Source organism: Acomys minous (genome assembly GCF_964271855.1).
Source record: "Acomys minous genome assembly, chromosome: 15".
NCBI lineage: Eukaryota > Metazoa > Chordata > Mammalia > Rodentia > Muridae > Acomys > Acomys minous.
In genome coordinates this window covers 35,226,106-35,248,104 of record NC_140497.1, presented here as the reverse complement: position 1 = coordinate 35,248,104, position 21,999 = coordinate 35,226,106, and the positions used below count along the sequence as shown (strand labels likewise).

Below are 21,999 nucleotides of genomic sequence, written 5' to 3'. Positions count from 1 at the left end.
TGGAATCTCAGAGTTGTTTTGATTTGCATTTCCCTGATGATTAAGGAGGTTGAGCATTTCTTTAAGTGTTTCTCAGCCATTTGATATTCCTCTGTTGAGAATTCTCTGTTTAGTTCCAAGCCCCATTTCTCAATTGGGTTATTTGGTTTGGTGGTGTTTAACTTCTTGAGTTCTTTATATATTTTGGATATTAGACTTTTGTCAGATGTAGGGTTGGTGAAGATCTTTTCCCAGTCTGTAAGCTGTCGCTTTGTTCTCTTGGGGTGCTGCATCTTGCTCACTTGGTCCAATCAGGATATCATCAATATAGTGAACCAATGTGATAATTTTTGGAAGAGACAGATGGCCAAGATCTCTTTGAAGAAAGTTACGACACACGGCTGGAGAGTTAATATATCCTTGAGGTAAAACTGTAAAGGCACACTGCTGGCCTAAAAGGCACACTGATGGCCTTGCCTACTGAAGGCAAAGGGCTTTGCTTCTGGTGATCCTTACGGAAAGGTACCGAGAAAAAGAAATTCACTAGATCACTAGCTGCATGCAATATACAAGGAGATGTGTTAATCTGCTCAAGCAAGGAACAGCACATCTAGTATAGCAGATGCGATTGGAATGAATACTTGACTAAGTTTTCCATAGTCATTTTCTATGATCCGCGTGTCTTCTGCCATATAGAAAAGCTAAAGGGAGACACGAGGGAAACCACTATCCCTGCATCCTTCCAGCCCTTAATGGTGGCACTAATTTCTTCAGTTCCTCCTGGGATGCAATACTGTCTTTGATTCATTATTTTTCCCAGCGGCAACTCCAGTGTCTTCCATTTATTTAGCCTTTCCCACTTGAAGAATGGACTGACTTCAAAATCCGTAACAGCCCTCACTCCACAGGTCAGGGAACCAACATAGGAACTGTGTCAACCTCTAACTACTACATCTATCCCAATTACACAGTCTGAAACTGGAAAGTTAACTACAGGATGAGCTCAAGGACCCCCTGGTCCCACTGTGAGTTGTATTTCACCCAAAAAGTCAATTAATCACCTGACCCCCATAAGCTCCTACTTTAACTGGGAGGCCGCAATGTTTCTTGGGATCTCCCGGGATCAGCATCAATTCAGAAACAGTATCCAATAGACCCTGGGAACTCTGGTTGTTTCCTTTCTCCCCACATGAAGTGACACTTGTAAGAGGCATGGGTTCTTCTGGAGCAATGACTGGAGGAAGGCTAACAGTAAAACTCTCACACATTTTATCAAGGTCTTTCCTCAGGGGAGGCTGGTCATTCCTTCATTCGAGGGCTTCTGGGTCTGCAAACTGACTCAAGTCTGGAAATTATTTTATAGGCCGAGATTCTCTTTCGCCAAAATCCAGAGTAATCTTTCACTGATTTGTTTGACAATTTTTCCACTTATACAAATCAAAACAAAAACGCGGTAGGCTTTTTATCTCATGCATGCCTGGAAACACTGTATTGATTACCAAGTACCAAAGGTCCACAGGAGTCATGCCATCATAAATGTCACGTTATCTGTGCTGCCCATTACAAGTTCGGCCATTGTGAGCATTGCCTTGTCGATGCTGCCCATTACAATAACTATGGTCACCTTGCCTCTGGCCATTTAGTGCTGTCACCTGGCCCCTGGGACTCTGAGGCACAATTAAAACCAGTGCATTTAATTTGCCCACTCAGCAGTAGTGTCTCCAACCCCAAAGTCTGACACAAGAAAACGGACAAGTAAGCTCTTCAAATGTGCTGATGCCCCTCTCACCAACCTACTGTCTTATAGGATTAGTGAAGGGCATGTCCTCAGGGCCTTCCCATTTGAAGGACTGGGCACTACACAGCATACGCACGCTAGCACTGCAACTTGAGCCTTAAAGTCTCTTCATCAACACTGAACCAACGGATACCTAGCATCTCCAAACTCATTTAGAGCAGGCCATTTTTTGGCAAATATTCTAGTCGATCATTTCAGACAACTTTTGATACCCTTTCTAACTGAGAAATTTTCCTAATTAAGCCTAGAATTTCTGCTCAGAGGGCCTATATCAATGAACTGAGCCTGGTCCAGTTTTATGTTTCTTCCACCGTTATCTCAGACCCATAAATCCACTCCCACACATACTCCCGAGACTGCTGCTTGAATGAAGCAGCAAACGTGTTAAGCTTTAGTAATGTATGTGGTGTACTTCCCTGTGGTCTACACTTTCTGTCTCCCCCCCCTAGGAGCCTGCTAAGCCTTAAGTCTGGTTATAGGTCTCGAGGCAACTACTGGTGAGCCCCGAAGGATATCAGAATTGTCTTGCCTGGCATCTCCTTCAGTAACAGTCACTGCTGGTTTAGCGGACAACGAAGGGCTAATTTCCTGAGTCACAGGTGAAAGAGGCAATAGTTCAGGGGCTGGGGTGTGAATACATCTGCTGAGAGTGGAGAGATACTTCCTCCAGTAAGATAAACCCTTGAGAATCCGAGGGTTCAGAGCTCTCAGCTTCAATGGAGTCCTCTCCCAGCTCTCCATCCCAAGTCACAGGACCCCATGCTCTACTAATTAATGCCCCCACTTTAGCAGCCAACATCCTCCAAGGCTGGGGCTTGAATTTTCATTGCTATTCAATTCAATCGACCTTCTAATGAGGGCTTTGGTTGATTTTCTGCAACTTGCGCTCTATGGCTGCTGGAGGGACGACCTGCGGGGCACACTTAGAAAAAGAAACCTTTAGGCTGCTCGTGCTCATCTGGAGCTGGTCAGTTTTATCACTGAGTTCACTGTTGTCCTTCACACTATATCCTGGGAAGCTAGAAGGTGGTACAGTTTATCTTGGAGCTCATTCTTTTCCTTTGTTAAATTATCCAGAGATGCTGGGAGCACTCAACAATCATCATCATTCTCCTTACTTTTCTACAAACTGTCAAAAAGTTTTCTATACAGGGTCACCAAGTCCGTTGCGTCTCATAACTGGAGAACTGAGATAGCCACATGCATTTATCTCCTCTAATTTGTAAAAAAAATAGTTCACACCATGGGCTTTTAATACTCTCTGAGCTTCTAGGTGAGGCTTCAGTAGGTGTTGGCAAATTGGAAAGCCTATTCCAGATACTTAAAAAAAAAAAAAAAAAACAACTCACCCTTAGATTTATGTTGTTCTACAACCATCTCTGTTGCCAAAATCTGTACTAGTCAGGATTCTCTAGTGGAACAAAACTGATAGAAGGAACGTGTGTGTGTGTGTGTGTGTGTGTGTGTGTGTGTGTGTTATGAGATTTATTAGGGTGGCTTACAGGCTGTGGTCCAGGTAGCCCAACAATGGCTGCGTACTAACAAAGCCCAAAACTCCAATAGCGGTTCAGTCTGTGCGGCTGGATGTCTCAGCTGGTCTTTAGTATATTTCAGAATCCTAAAGAAGTTGTCTCTCATGCCAGTGAGGGAGAGGACTTGCCAGAGAGCGTGAGAGCAGGCAGGCAAAACCCCACATTCCTCCTCTTTCCGTGTCTTTTCTATAGGCCTGCCAGCAGAAGGTGAGGCCCAGACTGAAGGTGGACCTTCCCACCTCCAGAGGTGTGGATTTAAAGCGGGTCTTTCCACTTCAAATGATTTAATGAAGGAAACGAAACCCCTCACAGATGAACCTGGCCGCTGGGGTTGGGGGTCATTCCAGATGTAGTCAAGCCGCCAACCAAGGATAGCCATGAGGAAACCTCTGCCCCTGAGGGGACCTCGTGAGCAGTCACCAAGCTTCCTATGCTATGCAGCACTGGCTTGCTTCCTGTTCCCTTTGTACCCCGGGTTCCTGTCACCATCATGCCTGCCACCCCATGTCACCTGCTGCCCCTCACGCACCCTCTATCAGCGAATGCCACTCTTCAGAAGGCACCCACCCTACCATGCGACTCTGGCTTCTAGGTTATTCCTAGTCACCCTTGTTTTCTTCCTTTGTATCACAGACCCCAGAGGGGTGCTATGCTTACCTGTAGCTTCGCCTGTTCACTGTGTCTCCACAAAAATAGGAATAAAGCCTAAGCTGTTCCTTATTTACTTCCTGCGCACAGAACTGCATCTGGACGGTAGAAAGTTCCTAGCAAATCTCTAAGACAGTCAGTCCCTTGACAGAAGATTCTGAGCTTTGGTCTCATGGCCTGTAAAACAGGTGACACCCACCGCTGGGAAAGTGTACACAAGGCAGAAGCTGGGGGCACTTGCAAGGATGGCCTTTCTTCTCTTTGGTTCTCAAGTTGAACAAATGACATTTTTGTCCACGTGACTAAACCATGAGTGATGAAGAACTGCTGACCACTAGCCACCAGGGAGGAAGCATCTCCAATGCCTGGCCTTCCTTCTTTTGGTTCTGTCTCATCTACAACCCTTTCTCTCTTCTTCAAAGCCCTGAAACCTAGGGAACAGACCTTGGATTTGGACGTGCTCCAAGAACCCCCTCCTGCTGACTGTTATTTAGAGATTACTGTTTCACAAAGTTTAGACCTCAGAGGCTGCTTGTGAGTATAAAAATAAGACGTCAAAACAGTTTACCTATGATGTTCACCGTACTATCCACTTCATTTTTTATAGCTGAAGTCAGGACCGCGTACTCAGAAGAAAAGTCACTTACTCCATTACTAAGCCCCAAAGATGACTCAACTGGTTCTTGCTAGGAAGAAGAAAAGAAAAAAGAATTGAGAACACGTCCTTTCCCTCCCTTTTCTTAGCTTCAATTCTCCCCCTAAGTTGTTGAATCCTGGGGTTAGTCATTTCATGTCATGTCCCAAGTGTATGCCCTGTCTCTTTAAATTAGCTTGACATTAAAGAAGCTACCTATTCGGCTTCTTTTCTTTCTTTCTTTCTTTCTTTCTTTCTTTCTTTCTTTCTTTCTTTCTTTCTTTTTCCTTCAAGGAAAGGCTCTCAGCACAGCTGGCTTGCTTTCGGGGAAATACCTGCAGCTGTAAGTACACAGAAGACCCTTCTGTGGTTTGACAGAGCTGCCGCGCTGTCCAGTAAGTGCCCGCATGGGTCCCATGCCCTCTCCTCTAAGGGAGCACTCTGAAGAACCTGTTCCTGGATTCTCGCAGGGAAGTCATGGCCTCTGCTTTTGCAGTCACTGCTTAGGGCAAACTGCCTCAGTGATGAGCCAGTGACAGGACCCCAGAAGAAGATGGGGAACACTTAGGCATACTTTGTAGTGGGTTTACAGACCCTTGAACACACTGCACTGGCGGTCTGATGATAGTGTGGGCCGTGACCTTAACTGAAGTCTCTTCTCACTGGCCCATCACCCAGGCAAACCCACCGCCACGGCCTCACATGAACTAAATGCACAGGCCTTCCTGTGCCCAAACTCCCATCCAGCCCAAGAAGGGGCCTAGTGACACTAGCACAAAGCAGAATACAATCTTTTCTTGTTTTAACTGTGTCTCCTCTTCCGTTCACTTGAACCCTCCCTTCCCTGACAGTAGCCACCAATCAAGGAAAGCCAATCCTGAGGTGCACTTGAGTCTCAGAACTCTGACGAGGGTAAGACTACATTTGTTGCCGCAACAGCAGTGAGCCAGACAAAAGCCACAGAGCAGGACGACTCTACAGGAATCCAGAGTGGAAGAAAAGGCTGGAGGCGGGAGAGTGAAAACAGGGCTGCAAGCACAGGAGGATTGTGGGAGTGGTAGTGTCAGAAGGAGTGGGCATTCTAAGGCATTTGGGGCATTCTTGGTATCAGTTGGTCACACTGGGAAATGGAGATCAAATTCCTTTCGGTCCCCATGATCCTCTGGCAAACTCCCACGACAGTTTTGTCTTTAAGGTATCACCTTGATGTTCAGCTCAACTTAAGGGAAACAAATAAACAAACAAACAAACAAGCCTCATGGCAGGGTTTACCCTCTAAACCAAAGGTCAAATACCCGGAAGAGCCCTGGGCAGGCCCACTGAGCATCTCAACATCTTGCACCCCCCACACCTGTTAGTAAGTTCCAAAAGAAGCTCTCCCTTTCAGGGAGAAAGGAGGGACTTAGCAGTTGTCTTTCCTTTACTGTCAACATCTGACCAGATGGCCGGCCTTTGCTAACTCGGCCTCCTCAGGCACACCCTTAGAAAGGCCTACAGCCCCTGCCTTGCCTCCATTTGCAGAATGCCCTCAGAGGAAGTACAAAAAAAAAGAGGGCTATGGGATCAGACCAGGAGACCAAGCCTGGCTCCCCTGCTTCTCACTAAATTGCAGGCTCAATTTAACCCTTTAACGCCCTCTTCAGGCACTGCAGACATCTGGGAGCTGAGCACCACCACGCCTGGCCACGGGGTGAGGAGAAGCTTAAAGGATATGATTATAGACGAGGCGTTTATTATTAAGTAGCACTCGCTACCAGCTAAGATCACCAGTAAAACTGTTCTTCCCAAATCCAATGGCCCTTTCTCAAGTCCCGTCCCCTCAGCTCCATCCTCAGGCACACAACAGCGAGAACTTTGCCTGCCTGCCTCTTGGCAGCCTGAATGACCTGATGCTGCTACACGGCTGCTGCTGTTGCTGCTGCTGCGCATGCCCACCTCTTGGCAGCCTGACTCACCTGACACTGCTGCTGCGCATGTGCCTACCACCCCCTGGCACCATCCTTTCTCTGTGGCTTTCTCAGCGGCCCCAGTTCCATTTTCTCCTCCCCTGCCATGTTCCACTTTGCAACATACCACTTCATTTCCTCAATTCTTCCCCAAGGAACTAAGTGCAGGTCTCCAAAGAAGGGCAGGAGGAACTGCGTCTGCGCATTCTTCTCTCCGAACCCCTCTCCTCGCCCCTCCCCCCCCCCCCGCCCGCCACCGCGCCTCTAAAAAAAAAAAAACCATTTTATTTCTCGAATTGTTATCAACGTAATGAAACAGTCAGGTTTGTACTATTCAAAAACTGAATTAATCTGACTTTGCAACAGAGACCTCTAAGTGTTTCACATGATCTACAGTTTAACTGGTGGCAAGTGATACTTTTGTCGCTTCTCATGAGAGAAAAATTATGACTCACTAAGTTAATTTTTCCAAGATCATGTTACTTTTAGCCTGGTGAGATACAGGAAGTAAGCTGAGCTTTCCTTGTGCAGTACGGGCAAACCAAAGACGGATGGGGTAGACAGCTGTTTCCCCTCTGCCTACCCCGTGTCCTGCCTGAGGCAGAACATTCAACCAATGACTCTTGAGAGACTATTAGAAACTGGTTTTACTTCTCCTATCACTACTCTGGGAAAACTGTCACCAGCCCTGCTGCTCCTGGGCATGGGTTCTCAATCTGTGGGTTGTGACCCTCTTGTAAGGGTCAAACAATCTTTCAGGGCGATCACAGATCATATATCCTGCAGATCGGACATTTACATTATGATTCACAAAAGTAGCAAAATTACAGTTAGGAAGTAGCAATGAAAATAATATTATGCTTGGGGGATCGCCATACCCAAGGAACTGTATTAAAGGGTCATAGCATTAGGAAAGTTGAAAACAGCTGTTTGGGATGGACAAACAAGATGGTAACACGGATGGCATATTGTGTTGCACATCGCTCTGACAAATCTCCTTCCAAGATCTGGAACAAATGGTCCCAGAGGAGAAATATCTTCAAGAACTCAGTCAAAAGTTTTGAAATAATTAGACACAGGGATACCAAAAGCTAAGAGGTTGGGGTGGGTGTCAGACTTTCTCTGACCTCCACCACACACTGTGCATGTGTGGGCATGTGATCTGCACAGGCACACAAATAAATACTAAATAATGTAATACAAATATTTTCTTTAGAAAACAAAAGACGCTAAACTACATTAAAAACCCCAAGGATCCCAAACTGTGAAAAGAGGTGACATTTCTCTATGAACATGCAGAGGCAATGGAAGAGATGGATGGCCTGTCCCGGTGACCTCCAATGGCCACTTCTGCCTGGTCTCAACCATATCTCACTCTACCACTGCACCAAAGCCTGGCCTACTGAGTCCTGAGCCTCCTATTAGAGGCTGTCTCACAAACCAGCTTCCCTGTGGCTCCCTTGGTGTCTAAGCCTCTCACCTCACTCCCACAGAAACAAATTATGCTCAGGCAGATTCCCTCCGTAGTACCAAATTAACCCTGGCAAATATTTAGGGTCAGAGACATCTTCTGCAATTACAGAATCTAAGATTTGGTGTAGCTTAAAGGAATTTTAAGCAAAAGGAGGAGGGTTTTTTTTGGGGGGGAGGGCAATTGTTTGTTTGTTGGTTGGTTGATTTTTTTTGAGATAAGGCTTCTCTGTGTGACAGCCCTCACTGTCCTGGAACTCTCTTTGTGAACCAGGCTGGCCTCAAATTCACAGAAATCTGCCTGCCTCTGCCTCCTAATGCTGGGATGAAAGGCGTGTGCCACCACCGTCCGGCTCCACAGAGAGTTTTACGAGTGAGCGGTGGCCTCCTTATAGCTGTAAAACAGCCCGCTTTGGTTGGTCTCTGGGCTCAGTTTGCTAGATGGGCTTAGAGTGGACCCAAGATAAAGTAGCAAAGGAGCTCTTCTGTCTTAGCTCTGTGCTAAAGCACTGTGCCCATCTCCGCCCTCCCAGGGCCCAATGGGATGGCCAGAAGAACATTCCCCACTTGGCCCACCTCTTATCCACAAATGCTTTTAAAGTCAATGTGAGGACATCAGATCTACGGGCACCTCCAGGTCTCAGGTAACCAAAGGTCCAGGCTGAGCGCCATAAACAAAGGCAAGGAGAGAACCTCAGAGTGTGCACAGGCCCACGACAGCAGTCACCACAGCACTGCAGGGAACAAAACCTGCCACACCGCCTCCAGCCTTCCCTGGGGCGAGGCCATCTTTCCTCTTCTCCATCCTCACTCACCGCAGCGTCCCTTCTGACTTCCCTCCTTGACTTCCTTTTCTTTCCCTTCATCTCAGAGACTTCCTGTCTTGCAGGAGGCCTGCCTTTAAGGCTTCCAATGTTGACCTGGAGTGAACACTGGGCCTCTTGGATCCTCAGTCACTTGGCACGAAATCTGCTTACCCAGCAATCGCTCTCATTTCACTAACAAGCCCCAGGCCTCCTATGGGCTCCGCTGTTAGCCTCTCCTGTCTTCACTCTCCACACTCTGAAGAAACGTCCCCTTGTCTCCATCCCAGTGGTCACCTCACCATCTTTGTCTATACTTGCTATTGTACAGTCCGTCATTCTCTTCCCCCTCCATGGATCTTCATTATGACGTCAACTCCCCTGGGCTCCAAAACTTGGCTCCAAGCAAGTCAGCTCTGTTTCCTAAAGTTATCCGTAGAAGTGTGAACAAGAATTCCTCGTGAGAAGGTGGGTCTGGGGCGACTGATCCTCTGAGTAGAACTTCAGCAATGTGGAGAGATTGGAATTTTGCAGGTCCAGGACTAATTAGCTTAGCTTGTGCTATATTTAGCCTCCATAATAGCCCTCCTGGCCCCCCCCCTCTGTGTCAGAACTAGCAACCTGTGACTTATTAATAAAACCTTCCTGAAGTATATTACCACAGCCGAACAACTAGTTTCCACCAACTCCAAAACTAAGAGAGCTCCCTCCATCCCACTGTAAGCACCTCTCTGATGAGCCCACTGATATATTTTTAACTTGCCTTGGCATGATTTTCATGATTCTGTAAAACTATCAAGCTTCATGAAACTGCTTCCACATAGGACCCTAGAATTTGGAGTGACCTAAAGCTATGTTTCTGAGACATAGTCACTCAAATCTAGCTCTAGAATAAACCGTCTTTTCTCCGAGGTGAAGGCTTATCACTTCTGTGTCCACAGACATGATTTAGTCCACCAGCAGGTGAAGGGAAGGACCAGAGGTCGTCCCTAGCCCACCTCATCCAGAGCAGCTCTGATGTCCTTTGCAAGTAGATCACCGATACAGGGTCTCTGTAATCACCGGTTTCAAACCGGAAGAGCTTTCCCAAGCCAGGAAGGGGCTTGCTGCAGTGACAGCTCCCACAGACAGTCACTGTCCTGTCTAACTGGGAATGCACTGTTGCAGGGAACAGTCCTATGAGAAAGTTCTGTTGAACCGGTATGAGCTTTTCTCTAACTCCTATTTACACGGCTGCACTCACAACTAACACAGGCCAATGACTTTACCAAATGACCCTAGGCCCCTTGCCATTCTGTTTCCATGGTAACGCGGATGCTTTGCTCTAGAAGTACTTGTGTTTTCATCTGCAAACAGCCCCCTGAGGCAAGAAGCACTCCATATCCACCATAACCCTGCATCTTTATTTCCCATTGTTTGCCACACAACCCCACCCATCCGTGCTCAAATTGAGCCGGACTCCACATTCATTCAAAGAAAACCGAATAATTCTAACCTCTAGACCTTCACTTATGAAGCTCCCAGGAATAGGCAAGGAGGACCATCTCATCCAGGCTACATTTCCCTCCCCAGAGTCTGGATCAGATTCTGCAGCTTCCGAAAGGCTCCACAAAGCTATGCCACCTTGGGAAAACGACTCAGGCCCTGGGCCTGTACTTCCTTGATATGTAAAAGGGAGAAAGTCTGACCATCACAGGAAGGGGTAAAGAAGGTAATAACATCACTTGGAGGAACTAGAAAGTCTCCACACCTACTGCTCTGCCTGCTTTTAGCCTTATTGTTCTTGGTGTTGCCTATGGTCCCACAGAGCAATCTGCTCCATGCTATATATATATATATTTTTTTGAAACCCATTCACTGCTGTTTAATCTAGGACCACTCACTCGTGTTTCTCTTATTCTAATTTCCTTAGGTAGACAGTAGCCCCATGGAGGCGGGGTTTATTTCACAGATGTCTATACTGGTGACTCACTAAGTGTGTAGGGATACACTCTCAGAGAAAGAGAGAGAGAGAGAGAGAGAGAGAGAGAGAGAGAGAGAGAGAGAGAGAGAGATGGGGGGGATGGGAAGGAAGGTATTTTGGAGACCTATCTGTCTCTATCGGATGACCTTACAAAATGCGACTGAAGCCCAGGAAAGGATGGGCCCGTGACAGGCAGGACCATGCCTTGCCCAGCACTGCACTGAAGGCCATGTTCTCGACCCTCTATTTAAACTTTAACTGCCTTGCAGGACCCTGAAGATGGACTTCAGGCTTACTGGATCTTTCTGTTCTTCCCAACGTGGTCGTATTCGGGAGGAAAAAGAAAGAAAGCTCAATTTTCTGCTTTCTATTATTAACTTGGCTCTTTCAATCGGTTTATGGAGGGTGGGTGAGCAAAGGTGGCATCAAGAATGAGCTGTGACATGGAAAAAGTGGTCTAACAAAGTATTAGGGTTGTGTGACATCTCCCCGGGCATCAGTTCCCCCATTGGATGGGGGCCTTTTCCTTCTCCCAGCATGAGACTTCTGGGGGAAATTCCTATTTCTTAGGGGCTCACTGTTTGAGCAGTCTGGCCTCACTCCTTTCCATTTCTGCCAGGCCAGCTACAACTCCCCATCCCCACCTCCACCGCCCAGCCCCGCCCAGTTTCTGTTTTAACTCCTCAGTCTTGAGGTGGAATGCATCTGTGTCTAAATAAATGAACAGCGTATAGACAGGAATGAAGGTTAGAACATACTTAGCGCCAGGTATCTGGGCGGAAGAGGTATGTATTTCTAACCCCGTGACTTTGGCAAGAGCTGGCACAAGCAACTTCATCTTGGTTTGAGAAAGGGGCTTATCATAAAACGAGGACCTTCCCTCATGATTAAATCCCATCCCACCCCCATCCCCCACCCCCATTTCACTGTGTAAAGGCCCGGATGACAGGAAAACCTGCCACACCCAGTGTGAGTCCATTTGGACTCCGACCACTTCTCCCCTTATCTCCACGGATCTGGAAGACACTGTTTTCTGGGGCAACAAGAAACACACAACAAACACGTCTGAGGCCCAGGAAGTACTTTTCAAGTACTTGGCTAGCATGCCCTAAGTATTGTTTGCGGATTAAAACTCTGTCTTGAGTTGAGGGTTGGGAAGAGCTGGCTTCAACAACTCTGTGTAGTTGCAGTTCTAGGTACATACTGACAATTCCATCAGGAGGCATTTAGCTGGCCTAACCACTCATGCATTTGCACATGACTGAAGAATTCAGCTTAGGCGTTTTGTTAGCTTCTATCTCCACTTGCCAATTGCTGGGATTATAGGCATAGACTACCAAACATGGCTCAGCTTACATATTTTGACTTGCAACCAACCAAAACAAAACAAAACAAAAACAAAAAAATAATTAAAAAAAAACTCTATTAATAGTTTATTTAAGATGGTATCACATGCCTTTAATCCCAGCACTCAGGAGGCAGAGGCAGGTAGATCACTGTGAGTTTGAGGCCAGCCTGGTTCAGGGAACCCAGAACAGCCAAGGCTACACAGAGAAACCCTGTCTCAAAAAAACCAAAAGGGAAAGAAAGAAAGAAAGAAAGAAAGAAAGAAAGAAAGAAAGAAAGAAAGAAAGAAAGAAAGAAAGAAAATCTTTTGACTATATGATCCCAGAGCAATCATGGAATTCACTTTGGGAACATTCTGCAGGCACCCTAAATCCATCAATGTCTTAAGCAACTATGAACCCTATAGTTGGGAATTGGGAAAGCCCAGTGGTCTGATTCATGTTCCATTTGTGGCACTGCAAGACATACGCAAAAACAGATCTCCATCCAAAGGTCAGGCAGCACTGTGTATGATTCATCAGCCTCCCACGGAAGGAACACTGTCCCTTGAGGAACAAAGTGCTAATCCTATCTTTGTTACACAACGCTTTAATAACATATTCCGCCAAGCGGGAGCTTTACCCATATGGTTGTACCTAAGGCTTCTCTCTCACTTCCTAGGTCAACATAGCTAAGCCCCACCCAGGGCTGTACCTTCCACAACTTGCTCCTTTTAATGGCCCCACAAAAGACAAGCCTCACAAAGCTAAAGTGACCAAAAGTACCCTTTACTTATAAGAACCCCGTATGTCATCCACCCTAGGACGCACACTTCCTTGAACGCCCACAGCCCTGAAATACTACATGTCTTAGCCCTGACTGTGGATCCCAGTCTCACAGGAAGCCGTCTTTCTGTCTTAAAGAGACATAATATAATGGTCTACCATATCATATTTGGTATTTGATATTAAATGGAATATAGTGGTTACATGTGGGCAAAATATCCTAAAAAGATGTTATTTTGCTGCTATTTTTTACTAACAGCACTTATGAAATTGAATCCGTACCCTAATGTAAAGCCCCTGGCTCCACCACACATATTATACCTTTATGTTTATACAACAAGTGCTAATGCATCCACTCAGTTATCAAATCTGTATGGGTTGCTCTATGCTACTCACTGAATGCTGTGGAAATAGCAAATATGACAGAACCACACCTAAGATTGCAGTGAACTCTTCAAGTTCTGTATTTGTTGAGGGAAAAGGTTAGACATTTCTTACTGAACAAGACACTCAAAATGTTGGTCTAAAAAAACAGCATCATGGAAAACAGTATGGCTGATAATTAGATTGGTTTTTGTTGCTGTTGTTTTGTGTTGTTGTCGTCTTTGTTTTTACAATCACAAGGAGAAATTTATCTTTTTTATAAAAATAGACAAGTGAGAAAATCCATAGATTAAAAACAAAACCACTCAAACTGGCTGTGGTGACTCTTGTCCCTAGTCCCAGCACCAGGGAGGCTGGCGGAAGAGCACTGCTGCAAGTCTGGGGCCAGCCTGGGCTTCAAGGTGAGACCCTGCCTCAAAGAAAACCATAACCAAGCAAGCAAAGAAAGAAAGAAAAAATTCTTAGGACATATTTTTTTAAAAATCACACATGAATCTTATATAAATTCCCTTTTCTTTTCTGAGAAAAACTTTCCTTCATTGTATGGTCCAGGACAGACATCCAGTGTCCCTTTTTTGGCCTTTTGTGTGCTCCCTACCATGCCCAGCCCATAATATTGGTCTTTAATTAAAATAAAAAAAAATATCCAGATATTGCAGAAACATTTCTGAGATAACTGAAAACCTGAGTGACTGAGGAATCATATCAGATGCATCAGTTAAAATAATGACACCATGGTATTTTTAAAGAGTCTTTACTCTTAAAGATATATGTTGAAATATTTATGGAAGAGAAACAACACGTTTGAAATCTGCTTCAAAATACTTGACAACTATCAGAAACTGTTTCTATAAGTCTATGATGACATATTGAAAGTCAGGAAAAGGATGGAGGCACCAATGGAACAAAATTGGCCATGAGTTGATTAATATTAAAGTTACAGTGGTGGTCTAGAGTAAATTTTACTCCTTCCTATGTGTATAAAATTTTTCCACAATAAAACTACAACTAAAACCATCAATAATCCTGTGCTGGGTTTTTTGTTTGTTTGCTTGCTTAAGGTGGTTGTTGTTTTCATTTGCAGCTGTGGCTGTGGTTGTGGCCATGGCCATCTGTGGCCAAAGCCAGAAGAGGGCTTTGGATCTCTAGGAGCTAAAGTTAAAAGTGGTTATGAGCTACCTGACATATATACTAGGAACCAAACTCAGATCCCCTCAGAACATTCCTAACCAATGAGCTGGCTCTCCAATACCTAAACGGTTAAAACAAAATATTGCTGCTAAATAGTCCGCCTAAAGTATTTGTTTTCCATTGCAGAGGTAAGTGTCTCTAAAACTTGAATAGCTACCTAAGTTTTCCCTCAAACTCTAACTATGGAGGCTGGAGAAATGGCTTTGCAGTCATGAGCATTCGCTGCTCTATGAGAGGATTCGGGTTCAATTCTCAGTACCCATCTGGAGGCTCACAACTGTCCAGAACTCCAGCTCCAGGGGATCTGAGGCCCTCTTCTGGCCTCTCCACGTACCAGGCATATACAAGGTACACAGACATACATGCAGGCACCCTACACACAGAGAGGAGAATCTAACAACAGTTAGCATACGTGTCCACAATTCTAAACCCACATATCCAACCAATCACTAACTGTACCAAACCTATATAAACGCCTTTTCTTTAAATTATACAACACTTTACATCATATTAGGTATTAAAAGTAACCGAGGGGTGATTTAAAGTAAATGGGGGATGTGGACAGGTTCTATTCAAACATCTACATCATTTTCCATGAGGATGACTTGCAGGGGAGGGGAATCCTGGGGACCAGGACCCAGTGACAAGACAGGCGTCTACCCCCTCTCAAGTCTAGCGAGATGGCTAAATTAAGTCACTTTGTGTTGTTCGCTTGTCTTTTCATTGTCAATCAGAATGTTCCACATCAACTTCAAGTCCACTTCTCAGGAGCCATGAGAGCTTGCCCAAAGGCCACTCAACCCTCAGAGTTCAGTGCCTTCCGCCGCACCCAGATGTCATCTCTTGGGTGGCCTCTGGCTCTCTCACTGTACTGTTGCTTCAGTTAGTAACTGATGGGAGTCCCCAGTCGGGCATGCAGTCATTTGACACTTCCCTCAATATTTAACAAGGGCTACACCAGCTATGCACTAAGATCATTGAAATGTAGGGGTGCTTACACCACCTAATTGACTGAAACTCTAAAGCATACAGACCCAGCCCTGTAGAAAACTCTTGGGACTTATGTGGGATGGTTCGGTTCGGTCACGAAGCAGAAACAAACCAGTGAAACTCACACTAACGGAGTGTCTGAACGACTGTGTTCCCAAGCTAACGGCTTGTGACAAAATGGACAGAAGGACAGCTAATACTTTTAATAGATGTGCAGAGTAGTTACGATAGCTTTAAACATATCTCATAGTCTGAAAACATGTCACAGCATTAGACAGGAGCCAGTGGCTGGAGCTTAGATGAAGCTGAGTGATTGGCTAAGGAGAGGCGACTGTCAAGCTCTGTGAATCTGTGACATCATTTGCACTTTTCTCTGGGACACTTGGATTAGGGAAAGCCTCTGTGTATTCATGTCTGCAAGTGGGTTTATGCAGAGGGGAAAATGTGAAAAGCACACAAAACACAACAGCAAAAGGAGAAAGGTCAAAGCCCCCACAAAGCTTGTTACTTGCGTTGATCGGACAGAACAGGAATCAATATATGAGCACAACATGGGCTTTCTAAACAACCAAAGATTACCTTGATGTGCTTAACCCTCTCTTCTTTTTCTGTCTTTGGTTTCTTTCCTGTGGCAACAAAAAGGTAAGTTCTGGATCAGTTCATTGAAGGATATTAAAAAAAAAAATAACATGGACTTTCCTATGTTAAATTCTTTCTGAAACGCAGTGCCTCATCTATACAAGATCAAAATTCCGTATGTATCTTTTTTTTTCCCCCTTTGGTGCCTCGAAAGTCACTTTTCCAAGGCAAACAAAGGCAGAATTGCCACCTCTAGGGTGAAAAAGCATTCTGCCCTTTGAAGTGAATACAGAGGCAGAAATAGAGATCAAAGGGTACTGGGATGTACGCTGAGTGATCATTTATTCAGTCAACAAGCAACTTTACCTTTTTTGGAAGGTCGTTCAGATAAGGGCAACATCCGGTAGACTCTGAAGGCATTGTTTCCTTTCTTTATACTTCTATCCTTCACTTCCTCGATATCAGGCAAGGAATTCATGGCACATCGGAAGTTTGCTTTCCATGTTTTGGGATCAGGTTTATCTACTCCTGGTTGATGCTTTCCTAGCAAAATAGCCAAAGATAAAGAAAAAGCGGGGGGGGGGGGGGGGATGGGGGAGGGGACGGGACAATGGTGTCAGACCGGGGAAATGTCTAAAAGCAATACTGCCAGGGGTGGGGTGCAAAACTGTTTTGTTTCAGATACCTAAGAATCCCGCTTTGCCTGAAGCCAAGGCATTTCTAAGGTACTGGCAACTTATTTTAAATCCCTAGACAACGGATACTGGGACACTGGGACAAGCTGGTCACTCTGGCTTTACCATATAGTTTGAGGGGAAAATAAAAGGGTAGAATAAGAATCAAACTATTCCTAAGACTAGAAATCCAACAAGCAGAATCAAGTAGCTTCAAAGATCCACAGCTAAAGATCGCTCCCTGCAGCGATTTCTGTAATAAGTAAGTGTATTATGGTAAGTTAAAAGTGCTAAAGTTGCCCCAGTAACCATGAAGAACTTATTAGAATGTCACATCTATGGGGAATTTAAGGACCGGGGACCTCTGCGGTGGGTGGGACATCACTTCTGAATGATGCTACTTCTCATACATCACCTAGATGGACCTGGGACATCACCCAGGATTTTCAGCACTATTTTCATGAAGTCTTTTTTTTTTAAGATTTATTTATTTATTATTATGTATATAGTGCTCTCTGCCTGTATGTACACCTGCAGGCCAAAAGAGTGTATCAGATCACATTACAGATGCTTGTGAGCCACCATGTGGTTGCTGGGAATTGAACTCAGGACCTCTGGGAGAGCAGGCAGTGCTCTTAACCTCTGAGCCATCTCTCACAGCCCCTCTTTGTGAAGTCTTAAGCCAGGACATTCGTGTAATGGAAACAGAAACAAACAACAGCAGCCATGCAGAGGAAGAAGGCGAGGGTTAGTACCTGTATGGATGGCCCAGTTTCTGAAGAGTGGAGCATCCTTTTCTACATCCCACCCATGTCTCGCTGCGTGCATCCATGGGATCTGGAAAATCTTCTTTTCCTGAAATGAAAATCACACAGTCGAGTAAAAACTGAAGCTGTGGGGTTTGGCTGAAGAAAGGCGCCTGCTTCCACAGTTCTAGCGCTAAATCTCACAGCCAAGCAGAGCTGAGCGTGTTGAGCGTCTGCAGTGAAGGCGACTATAAAACAAGCCTGTGGGCTGGGAGATGGCCCAGTTGGCAAAGGTCTTGCCGTGTAAACATGAAGACCCTGATTCAAGCACCCACATTAAAAAAAAAAAGCCAGGGGTGGTGTATGTCGGTGTCTTAGTCAGGGATACTATTGCTTTGGTAAAACACCATGAGCAAAGCAACTAGGGGAGGAAAGGTGTTTTGGCCTACACTGCCGCATCACTGTTCATCATCAGAACAAGTCGGGACAGGGCCTCAAACAGAGCAGAACCTGGAAGCAGGAGCTGCCGCAGAGGCCACAGAGGGGTGCTGCTCACCGGCTTGCTCTTTATTGCTCGTTCAGCCTGCTTTCTTATAGAACCCAGGACCTCGAGCCCAGGGATGGCAACAACCACAATGGGCTGGACCCTCCCACATCACTAATTAAGTAAAGTCCTACAGCCCGATCTTTCTTAATTGAGGCTCCCTCTTCTCAGATGACATCAGCTTGTGACAAGTTGACATAGAACTGTCCAGACAGCCTGTAACCCTAGTGCTGGGAAAGTAGAGACCAGAAGATTCCTGGTGCATGCCCAAGCTTGCCCAGTCAGTAGGCTCCAAATTCAGTGAGAAACACTGTCTCAAAAAATAAGGTAGAGCGCTATTGATGAGAGCAACCAACATTATACAATGATAAACAAATGAGCACACTATATACATGCAACAGAGAGAGAGAGAGAGAGAGAGACAGAGAGACAGAGAGAGAGAGAGAGAGAGAGAGAGAGAGAGAGAGAGAGAGAGAGAGAGAGACTAATTTGAAGAAAACTTAATATATATATATATAAAATCCCACTGCCTCACTGGGTCCCTAATTCTCACAATCTCTCCAGGAGGAAATTCAGAAGAACTCACAGGCAGATCTCTGTGAGTTCGAGGCCAGCCTGGTCTACAGAGTGAGTTCCAGGACAGCCAAGGCTACACAGAGAGACCCTGTGTAAAGTCAAAGGTGAAGGTTTGTGCTACGATGATGAACTGCTCCGTGTTTTGTTTCCCTCCCCTTTCACACAGCCAGTGACAACTCGCCGCTGGCTGAAACACCTAGTGTGGATTTTATTACATATGTCTTCCTGTCACGCTGCTAAAGGGATGTCTAGTGTACTGCAGACCCTGGCACAGAACACAAGTATTTTCAGTTTTGCATGGTTATTTACCAAACAAGGGTGTGTGTGTGTGTGTGTGTGTGTGTAGGACATAATAGCAGGAAATGCAAAGATGTGTACTCTGGCAAAAATTTCAATATAAACTTTATACGAGATGTTTATCTTCCTTACCACCTAAGCACAATTCACAACTGCTTAAGTCAAATCTGAGCAAACACGTGTTCAGAAACCGATTCTCCAGAAAAAGGTCGGACTCATAGTGAAAACCTCATGTGTGAGAAGAAGGCTGCTCACCCCACCCTGTGACTGTGCCTGTGCACTGAGTGCCTGACTATGCATGTCCACATGGGGCTCGCTTTTGTTTCCTGCAATTGCCTTAAGGGGTTAAGCTTATAATTTCCATTTTACAAGTGAGAAACTGAAGAAAGGAATTCATTTCTTTCACCAAGGAACTTTTGGTTCAAAGCATCTAAAACCAAAGCCAAAGTTGTGTGATTCCCTGTTAACCCACATATTGCCTCTCGCCTTTTAGATTTGGATTCTCTGCCCTGTTGACTTGCCCTCTGTGGAGATTAAAGCCCAGGGCAGCAGTGGTGGTGGTGGCGCACATCTTTAATCTCAATATCAAGAGGCAGAAGCAGGCAGATCTTTGTGAGTTCGAGGCCAGCCTAGTCTACAGAGTGAGTTGCAGGATAGCCAAGGCTACACAGAGAAACTCTGTCTTAAAAAAACAAAAAACAAAACAGGAATGTGGCAGGGTTGGGTGTTTGTTTCTTTCTTTCTTTAAAGCTTTTAGATAGTACTGATGATGGCTAAGTCTTCGGGATACCCATATTAGACACCGTGGAAGGAAAAGGAAGGCCAACAGGGATTTTCCATCACTGGGTCTCACACAGTGAAATCTAAAAAGGGACTCAGCTGCCTCAAAGGGACTTGAGACCTCTAGACAGAACCACTCAAACAGGCCGAACTGACAACACTTCAACATGCTGAAGAGTTTCCAAAACTGTTATGGGGGGAGGGGGGCGGAATCTACTGTATTTGTAACAGTCAGTTAATAAAGAAGAACTGAAAGCGACAGACATTTTCATAACCTCTCCATTGTTCAGTGTGTGTCGCCCAGCCACAGGTGGGCCAACGAACAGGGGATCACAGGAAGGCTGAGTGGAATTTTAATTTTTTTTTTAACGTGCATGAAAATCAGAGAGCAAAATTATTTAATGCAGGTTTTTTTCCTTGTGAAAATGAATACAAATAAAAAGGAACTGATTTCATAGATATGTTTTCTCTGCTGACTAGATTTCAAAATGCTAGAAGGTACTACCAGGGTGCTGGGGGGGAGAAAGCACATCATCAATGGTCCAGCACTGGACTCTGCGTGCTGTAACACTGACCAGGCAGGCAAGTGTGTCCACTGCTGCAATAGTGGCATGGATGCTAGTAACTAACTTTTTTCTGGTTGCATTTGAGGCTTGTTCCACAGGTGGAAATCTGAGGCTGGTATTATAAACCTGGTCAGAAATCCATGACTGTGAAAGTAATAGATCCTACTTGGAAACCTGGTACAACTTTTTTGCTAAATCGACATGTTGCCAAACTGCCATCTAAGTACTTTTGTTTATGCCTATGCGATAGCGCTATTCTCAACCTTAGCTAGAGAAGTTCCTTTTGCAGCGGGCAGCATCCAATGCAGACTTGTAACTAGTCAAAGTGCTAAGAAGAAATGTCTATTCAGTGTTAGGCCCTAATGAGACATCTACATCAAATCCTCAAAACTCAGGGAACATCACAGAAGAAGGGGCAGAAAGACTGTAATAGTGGGAGTTTGGGGAGGAGTGTTCAGGGACGGGGGGCCATTTTTCTTTTGCAGCTGGTGGTGGCGGCTGTTAATGTATTACTTATGCTTTAGCTGATGGCCTCATACCGAGGCACATGTGGGAAGTAATCATAAAATCAGTGGGTGATTTAAAACAAGAAGAGCGTGCACGTGAAGGTTGGGGGGGGGGATCTGGGAGAAGTGAAAAGGAGAGTTAGGGATGGATACGATCAAAGTGTATTATTTACACGTATGAAAATATCAAAGAATAAATACAAAAATGTTCTTTAAAAAAAGAAAAAAAAAGGATTCCAGACACTTTTTTTTTTGCAGGAATTTCACCCCTATAATCTAAAGCTTCCTGATTAAAAACACAGACTCTGAAGAAAGGAGTTTATTTTATTTTTGTTTTTGCTTTCCCTAGATGGAAAATAAGTTCTGGTGTAACATAATCTGAATCCTACTCCACAAGACACAAAACAACATCTTCTCAAGCATTGTGGTCTGGATGTGTACTCAGAGAATTACAACACGTATTCAACAACAAAAACTGTGTGGATGTGCATACACTCACAAACCCCAAAGGTAGAGAAGCTGTCCAGATGCCCAAACTTGTGAGTCCATAAGCTAAGTGTGGCTTGTGCATGCAGCAGAGTCTCTATCATCCCACCCTATTTCATGTTTTGATTATCATTCCATTTCTACAGATCAGGAACGAGGTACTGACACATGCAACCACATGGGTAAACTTTGCAAAGATGGTGCTGACAAAAATAACACAGACATAAAGGAGCAAACACCAAATGGCCCCATCTGTATGGGATCCCTGGGACGGGCAATACTACGGAGACTGCGGGCAGCTCAGCAGTTGCCCGGAGCTAGAGGAGGAAGAAACTAACGGTGACTGCATAATAAATACAATGCTTTATCTGGGTGCGGTAAAAAGCTTTTTAAAAAACTACACACAGCTTTTAACTTGTTTTTCATATTACATAGAAAGCACTGCTAACTAAGTATATCCAAGAGCTTAAAAAAATACTTTGATGGAATAATACACTCTTTTAACTCCGGAACTATCTCTCCAGATCCAAGGTTCATTTGTAAATTGAGATTTTTTTTTTTTTAGCAAGTGTTCTTGTCAAAGATCCTTGTGCTTCAAGGGACAGGAACAGTTTTTCTACATGTCTGCTTAGACCCTGAGGCATCTGCAGGGTCCAGTGGCTCAGAATCCTTCACAGTCCTGCACACATGCTGAGTGTACACACTTCAGATGAGAAGACTTCATGGGGTTGAAGACTACATAGTTATAGTCTCACAATTAAATTGTTTAGGATGATAGACATTGACAGATAGTAAG

At 45.0% G+C, this 21,999-nt stretch overlaps 1 protein-coding gene across 3 annotated transcripts in view; it reads right to left on the bottom strand.

Moving 5' to 3' along the window:
* IRF2 (interferon regulatory factor 2) overlaps positions 1 to 21,999 on the bottom strand; it is a 109,099-nt gene that overhangs the window by 24,799 nt on the left and 62,301 nt on the right. For all 3 annotated transcript variants that reach the window (XM_084758967.1, XM_084758968.1, XM_084758966.1), the window contains exons 3-6: positions 17,458 to 17,557; positions 16,395 to 16,571; positions 16,029 to 16,075; positions 4,526 to 4,643 (exon numbers count right to left, since the gene is read on the bottom strand). In XM_084758967.1, coding sequence (XP_084615093.1) covers positions 4,526 to 4,643; positions 16,029 to 16,075; positions 16,395 to 16,571; positions 17,458 to 17,557 — 442 coding nt within the window. The remainder of the gene's footprint in view (positions 1 to 4,525; positions 4,644 to 16,028; positions 16,076 to 16,394; positions 16,572 to 17,457; positions 17,558 to 21,999) is intronic.